The 8,651-nt window shown below is 34.5% G+C and overlaps 1 protein-coding gene across 1 annotated transcript; it reads right to left on the reverse strand.

Moving 5' to 3' along the window:
* Window positions 1-1,236: 1,236 nt before the first annotated feature.
* Window positions 1,237-5,874, reverse strand: LOC145616544 (phosphatidylinositol:ceramide inositolphosphotransferase 1-like). Its single transcript, XM_081671289.1, has 12 exons — window positions 5,372-5,874; window positions 5,174-5,263; window positions 4,412-4,498; window positions 4,261-4,329; window positions 3,564-3,644; window positions 2,939-3,010; window positions 2,716-2,776; window positions 2,531-2,633; window positions 1,976-2,071; window positions 1,838-1,884; window positions 1,629-1,756; window positions 1,237-1,540 (listed from the first exon to the last, which is right to left on the reverse strand). Exons 1-12 carry the CDS (start codon window positions 5,402-5,404, stop codon window positions 1,460-1,462), a joined length of 948 nt encoding a protein of 315 aa, XP_081527415.1. The 5' UTR covers window positions 5,405-5,874; the 3' UTR covers window positions 1,237-1,459.
* Between the last annotated feature and the right edge of the window lie 2,777 nt (window positions 5,875-8,651).

An 8,651-nucleotide genomic window follows, 5' to 3' on the forward strand; every position in this document is an offset into this window, starting at 1 on the left:
ACATGGTGAAATAAAAGGCAACTCCAAACAACGCCAGCATTTATGTTGGTTGTGTAACTTTCAAACAAAGTCGATAGATACAACCAACAACTCACTCACGCCAGACGCCAGCGCCCTAGAGTGCATCACTGCATGTGCGTCTACTTGAACTGTTGCTATGTTAGTTAGTTACTTGTATTAAACAAAACACACCGACAGCAAACAAACATTAAGCAAGAGAGAATATACAGACATACTGATACATGCTGCTGCTTGCTGGCCACATAAACTTTGCGTGTTTGGGGCTGCATTGTTATTCACGTATCATGCCAGCGATTCGATTATTTGTAACTAACTAGTACGAGTACTACTTCGTAGTTAAGGCTTTATTGTTTATACCTTCGGTTAAAAACTGACATGAGAATGATGTAACGAAATTTAAAATGACACGGAAAAACTTTTGTTTCAATTTAATTTGCATGAACACACTCTTCAAAAATGCCTAGTCAAATATAACACGTCTCATACGGTCATACCAACTAACACAACTCTTTTTTTTTTTTGCCCCCCTATGCTATACACCGAATAGAACTGATTAGAATTCGTATTATAATTGGAGGCTAATTCTAAACACGAGTACACGACCCTCTAGCAACTATGGTGGGACTGTGATATGAAGTCATGAACTATGTGTGAAGTTGTGGTGAGATAAGGTCCACAAATCGGCTAGGCTTTTTCTTCACAGAGTGATTCTTTTTAAAAAGTCTAGATGAACCACAAGGACAATTCAAATTACAAATAATAATGAGGTGGATTATACACGAGATCTGTCACATATAATTAACACCAAATCTTCCGTCTTAGGTTCATTGACTGAACTCAGCTGAATTGAACTGAACTCAGCTGAGCTGAACTGAAATGAATATTTTATAAGAAAAGGAAATTAGGAGCTGAACTGAACTGCGCTGAACTGAGCTCAGCTGAACTGAATTAAATTTCAACGTAAGAGAACAGGGCCTTAATCACTAAACCAAAACCTCACAAATATTCCACGGAGTATTAATTTTACTCTGTAATTTACTGTAAGTCCAATTTACCTCTCCAAGAACCCCAATTGTTTTACTAGCAACAAACTTTTGTCGATTCAATACTCTGAAGTAAGTGCTTTTGCCAGCCTAAAGAAAAAAGGATCCACTGATTTCTCACATGCATAACGGAAGAAACAACTAAAGGCACCATTATTTATGCACTGACTACTCATCAGAAGGATTCTATATTTTACTTTTACTCATCTAACAAACTGAATTAATTTGAAAATTGGAATTTTTTATACATAACAGAATCTACATGGACGAGGCAAATGATTAATCTCAGTAACCAAAATTTCATTCTATTTTAAAATCAGAATTAACAAGACCATTCATCCAAACTCCTAAACACAGGATTCAATCATAATTAGTTGCTGCTGCAGAAGCTTCATCTATGCACCATTAATTGCACTTTCGTTGTGAGTTGCAAGTCCGTCCTCGAGGTTCTTCCCATTCATTCCATTTCGTTGTCGCTGTGGGATTTCACAAGCAAACTAATCAACAAAAGATATATCAATAAAGAAAAAATGAAAGAGGTGGAAATTGAAACAAAGTGCGTACCCTATCCATGGGATCTACGCCATTTCCATTCAATAGCTTGTGATTTTCCTCCTTGTTCCAGCTATCCTTTTCTTTGTTGCTTATGGGAAGCAAAAGAGATGCACCGACACTGGATCGGTCAGGAATTTCTGCGGCACCATAAACCATGAATTTAACACATGATACCGGTAAATCCTTGTAGAGAAAGAAGTTCATAAAGCACTACTTACCAGGAAGTTTCTTGTCAACAAAGAAAATGACCAGATTGACCGTATACCTGAGAATAAAACAGTGCATTTTAAATTAAATTATCTGCAAACTGTATTATGAAATCAGGATTCTGAGATTATAATGAAGGCAACCCATACCACGCCACAACAACATCCACGGTATAATGTTTGCGAGATGCAATGATCAATAAACTCTGGACCACAGCAAGTAGCCAACCCAACTGCTTAATTAACCTGGATTGATCCCAACAATAAATTATCAAGCACAGCCAGATAAACACCATTATTATAAGAAAGAGACTAGTCAAGAAGCAACAGAGAGATATAATTACATTTAAAACAACTATGGAGTACCATCTAAAAAGAGTTTGAGAACATGAATTTCGTTTTCTTCACCTAACTTCCATTTACTGATCTTAGAAAAGTTTCATCTGAAATTAATAATCTCCTCACTTAAACATACGTAAACTATTTTGTTTTTTAATTGTAGAAGAACAAGAACTAGGTAATCCTTATATACAGTATATAATTATATCTGAACTAATTTTTTTTCCAAACTTGCTTGTTTAAGAGTGAAGAATCAGGCCATGATCCTCAAAGTTTCCCTTTACATAGAAGTGTTAGATATTCGCTAAAAGTAAAAAAGAGCATAGGTTTAACTGTGAAAAAGTGTATTTGTTTTGTAGAATTTACCTCTTAGAGCCATATTTCTGATAGGTCCTAATGAACACAAGAGTAAAGATCATATGCGATGAAAAAATGAGATCACCACAGCCATAGAGAACCCCTCGAGGAACTGCAACAGGCAAGCTATAATGAGCATAGAATTGCAACACATATCAACCAGATAAGATCAAATTTTAATCATAGAAACTCACAATTAATCAAAAGGACCTCATATGCACTGTGTGGAGGTGGGAGAGTAGCTAGTTTTGAGCCCTGTATGCATAGCCGTCACTCATATCAGAATAGACATAATGAAATTGTAATGAAAACTTCCATCTAACATTATAACAACATAAAACATATAATATACCGAGTAATAGAAAAACTGTAAACTCGTGAAAATGTGAAAACAAACAAGGGGGAGTAAAGATTTACTTCGCGGCAGTGGTAGTTTGGACCAGGAAGCTGTGTAGAATAGAATGTGATGATCCTAAGAAACTGTGACGCCTGAACAAAATATTAAAAGCAACAATATTATTAACTTTGTTGTCATGGTAGCATGAAGAATACAGTTTATGGTAAACAATACAGTTTATGGTAAACTGGAACATTTTTTTTATAATAATATGCACAATAAATATGTAGTAAAATAGATTTTTAGTATAAATTCAAATGCAAAACAAATATGCAATGAAACAGCACAAAAGTCACAGCTGAGGCTGATAGGATCCTACGTTTCTCATAATGTGAGCCAGAAAAAGTAGTCCATAAATAAATAAAGCACAAGCTCAAAATACAAATTTATCACAAAAAGTCAAAGCTGATATACACACAGTTCAATAAGCTGAACGTAGACAATGCAAAACCTATAACATTACTCAAAGTATATTGCGATGAATTGTCAAAAACCTGAAGTTAACTTTTACAATCCAGCAGAATATAATCCTGTAAGGCTGGTAACTAAGGCACTACTTCTAAAATAATTGATTAATTTCTATCAAAACCTTCTAAGCATGACAATGCACAGAGCCTATTCGAGAAAAAACGGATGATCACTTACAACTAGGAATGCAAGGACCCTGCACCACACTAGAACTGTGTAGAACCTTTTGCTTTTGAGAATGAACGGGTGAAAAGTCCACTGCAAAAAAATTATTACATCATGAGAAAACATACAATCATAACTTAAAAATGGATAATAATGTTATAAGAAATTTAACACCAGTCAGGCAGTCACTGTCTTACTGGATCTAGAAGATTTAAAACAATTAATTGCTTTTAATGAACAGATAACAAATACAAGAGAGAGACAATTGAAGGGTTATGAACTTATGATTATAACAATAAAATACGATTCCTTGACAAAGTAAACCTACTTCCACTATGTATACGCAAAGAGGTCTCCTTAGATATGACAAATTCAACAAAGTTGATTAGTTAAATGGTGCATTATTTATCAAGACTGAGAAAATGCAAATATATGTTGGTCAGCAAAATGCCAACACTGCTGATTTCAACGCCATCAGTAACTAACTGATTTTAGTAGATAAGCATGCCAACAGGCTTGCTCTATTAAATTAATGTCTTTCTAATAAGTAATAACTGAAAATATTCAGAGAAATAATACCAGAACAAAAACCATATCTGTAGCTAGAAATCTAACAGAATTATTGCAAACTATTAGGTAAACTAAAACTATCATATTACACTATATAATAAAAAGGAAACCATGCTGTAGTGAGTTAAGGGAGCCTTACCAAAACAAAGGCTATAAATATGGAGGAAAATACAGTCTCACTAATGTAAGCCTTGTCTGCTCCAAGTTCCTACAAATACAAACTCATTGATAAGAATATCAAAGATATTAAACAGAAAAATCAATCAGCAGAATTTGGATAATGAACATACAGGAAGAAGAAAGAAACCCGCATCCTGAAGCGTTGGGCCAGGCCTATGTATATAATGAACACCTCGTGCAGCCAAACCGTGAATATACTGTAAAAGAGTCATTTCACATATTAGATGTACTATGGTTAAAAGAAGAACCCGTAAATTTAAAAACCTCACACTTCTAACCAGCCTTCATAATACCCTGAATTTCAAGGTAAACCATGTTGCAAAACACCGAGAAAAGGCAATCAACATCTTAATGTGAAACAAGATCAGTGTTAAAGACCATGATAATTTGACCACTCTAAAGACAAATAAGTGTCCAATTTTTCATATGCATCATTTACTTTTAATGAGCTCATATTATTATATGATTGCCATAATACTCCAAGAATAAAACCATATCTTACACATTTTCTCTAATACCTCAGAACATGCTACATTGTCAATTTCTCAAATGCATTGCTACGAATTCGATTAAAAACTCGATATTTCCTTACCAAAAACCATCAAGCATCAAACAAGCAAAAAACTATCACATTGACTTCCTACAAAAAAATTAAACAATACAACTTCAAAGTTCTCCAGTTCAATCTACAGACAGTCATCCTCAAACCTAACATCGATTCGAGCAATTCGAAAATTTCATATTCTACAACTTAAACAAAACTACCAACACATAAACTGAATCTTCACCAATTCATCTACACCTAAAACCTTAAAATTAAACAAAAAAAAATACAGAAATTAATTTTTTTTTTTTTTTTTAAATTAACAAACCTGAAAAACAAGTCCTCCTAAAATGTACTTCCAATGTTCCAAAAGAAGATTGACTTCGGTTGATACTTCCGCACAAAATCTCTTCCATAGCTTCATCATACACAAAAATTCAACCAAAATTACTCCAATTTTTAAAAAAAAAAAATTCAAAAAATTAAAAAAAAAAAAAAAAAAAAAAAAGAGGAGAGAGAAAGACACCTTTGAAGCTTCGCGACCGATGTAAAGCGACATGATTTAAGCAATGAACAACCAAGGCCATATTACTTTACAACACATCTAATAAGGTCAACATCATTTCCGTCACAAATCAATCTCATATACAATATTCACCTCAAAATTCCCCTAATTTTTTATTTTTCCCCAAATTAATTATATTATCAAATTTACAATTAGATCGACTTCGATCAAACACAGAAAACCCTAGATTAAATTCTTCGTCAATAATTGAACAATAAAGAAAAATTAAAAAAAAAAAAAAAAAATTGTTGAATCAGAGTAGATGAATCTAATCTCCCTTAGAATTAAAAACAAAACAAAGAAATTAATTATATTTGATTGGGGAGAATGGTGGAGGTGGTGGTGTGAGGCTGGGTAGAACGCGAGTTGAACACGGAGAAGACAGTTGAATTGGCAAAAAAGGTAGGCTTTTTATTAACGCCTACTTTCTTTTCTTTTGTTTTCTCTCTCTTCTTTCTCTCTCTAGAAGAGAAGAAAAGAGATTATTTATTAACTGTATGTGGGATTACGGTCGTGGTCAACTATGGAAAATTAGAATTTGAATTTTATTTATGGGCCCATTTTTTATAAGTTGGTTCAAATTTTAATTCATATGATGAGGCTATTACTTGGTGTAAACTAGCAATTTTGGTCAATATTGCGATGCTTATCAATTTTTGTTTTCCGTTTTGGTGGAGGAGTTGGTTGTTGACTTGTTGATCGTGGTTGGGGTTTGATGTTAGCTAGGCTAGTTAAGGGTGTTTAGAGACAAGAATGTGTAATGGGGCGGGGTTTTGTTAAAGGTCTTGATTGGCTTGGTCGACTTTAAAATTGGGTAAGATATAGGTGAGTGGATCTATGATGGGATATTAACTTGGCAGGGTAAGGCCCTGTTTGATTCACCTTAATTTTGCTGAATTGAAATTATTTTTACTGAACTGAACTTATTTTTACTGAACTGAACTTAATTTTACTGAACTGAAATTATTTTTACTGAAATTAAATTATTTTTACTGAACTGAAATTATTTTTACTGATTTTCTATTATAATTCTTCTTTAAGAAAACTGAATTTTACTGAACGTATTTTTACTGAACTGAAATTAATTTTACTGAACTGAACTTATTTTTACTGAACTGAAATTATTTATACTTAATATTATTTTTTTAAGGTGAAAAGAATAAGGCCTAAGTGTTCGTTAAATTATTAGACTTCATACGTTTAATTGTTGAAAATTTGAACAAGTCTGAAGTATAAGTGTTTTAATTAATTTAACACATTTAGTTGTGTTATAAGATTAGCACCAAAACGGCATAAAGGGCTTTGATCCCAAGGCACGATGGTCCATTTAAGGTGTTGAAGAAAGTGGGTGCTGTTGAATATCGGTTGCAATTACCGGAGAGATTAAAGGTACACCCAACCTTAATTCCATGTAAGCTATTTGAAGCCTTACTACGAGGATGCGGAAGGTCTACATCCTGCCTCAAAGAGGAACCCACCAACGATCAGAAAAAGTGATAACTTTAATAATAATAATAATAATAATAATAATAATAATAATAATAATAATAATAATAATAATAATAATAATAATAATAATACAGTCTGTTGGGTTGCAGACAAAGCTTCTACGGCATGCTGGTTTTGTTGGGGCCTTGGTCGAGCCTTTGAGGATCTGTTGAGTCTGCTCAATAGAATGGCGAAGTCTGACAGTAATCCTAGTGAGGTCGCTGCCCCCCTCCCCCAAACTCATGAAAAATTTGGCAGATATATATTTCACAAAGGCTACTGCTTTTGCAGAATCCACCTTCTCTTTATCTCCTCGACAATCAGTATTGTGGAAATCGCAGCAGGGAGATCACACCTCTGCTTGGCTTCGGGCCGCTCCTATTTGTTATGTCTGCGGCACTGTAGCTCCCGCTCAGGGAAGTCTAATGGACAACATTTTGATTGATCCATCACAAACAGCCTTTGTTCCTTGCGGAAGTCTAATGGACAACATTTTGCTATCTCAGGGAGACCCGAAGAACAGGAAGAATAAATAGCAAAGGGAATCCCCGACTTCCTAGAATCACAAGGTAGCATAGCCCGCCAGAAGAAGGGAGCCTCTGGCTTCGACCTCCTTATAAACATTGAACGATCCGGGGTTGGGTCGGAAAATGAATGCAAAGACTTACCGATGTGTGTTGTGCTACCGCTTGGGGGTTCCATTGTTCCCTGTCTCGACACCGTGCACTGCTTGTTCAAGGGTATTTACAGAGGATATTTTCGATGAGCATGCAGAGTCGTATGCTGGTATCGTGGGTATTAAACATCGGCATAATGTTGTGCGAGATACTCTTGTTGATGTTTGTTATCGATTTGGGATTCCAGCTAGAAAGGTGGTTGTCATTGGGTTGTCTCGAGGGAACGACGGGGCCCTTAGACCCGAAGATGTGTTACTTTATTCGTAGGATCGTGGTTGCAATGTCTATGTTGACTTAATAGGGTCTTCTCCTTAGACACAGTCTGGGTTATCTGACAGTAAACCTGGAAGGGTTGTGGGCCTTGTGGCTAATGCGGCTCATCGGAAGTAGGTTAAGTCTGAAGCTGTCAGGTGATTGGATATGGTTTCATTCTCTTCTCATTTTCTTCACTTGGGGAATTAGAGAAGGAGGCTGTTGCAATGATGAAGCGGATTCAGAAATTCTCGACAACGCAAGACATTGGGGCACGTGATGCTGCTCATATATTTACTAGGATAGGTTTTGCTATAGCTAGAACAGTAGGGCCCAAATTGTATCTCGGCTCCCCACTAAATTTTTATAGGTTGTATGACTTTGTGTGTTTTTGAGAGATATAATAATCTAATATCTTATCACTAATGTATAAAAAGTCAGTCTCGCAGCCAGGCCATGAGACATCGACACTTGGCATTACAGTTTTTCGCCAAGTGTTGAGTCGCGTAGGCGACAAATAAATATTATTGTGATACATATGATGATAAATAAGCGAATTTTGGATAGTTTTTAAAGATAAAAAAATGTTGTATAATGTTTTATTATTGAAATACTTATAATATTTCATATATACAAAATTAATTATTATTTTTAATCAATATTTTATAACTCAGTACTATTTCCATCATAAAATTCATTTTAAAAAGTAATCAGTAAAAATAAGTTTTGAAAAAATAATTTTAGTTTGGTTAAAATACTTTCAGTTCATTAGATTTAATTTAAATACAATAAAAAAATACCAAGTTAATAATAACATTATATCT

The sequence above is a fragment of the Chenopodium album genome, chromosome 26 (genome assembly GCF_948465745.1).
Source record: "Chenopodium album chromosome 26, dcCheAlbu1.1, whole genome shotgun sequence".
NCBI classification, from domain to species: Eukaryota; Viridiplantae; Streptophyta; class Magnoliopsida; order Caryophyllales; family Amaranthaceae; genus Chenopodium; species Chenopodium album.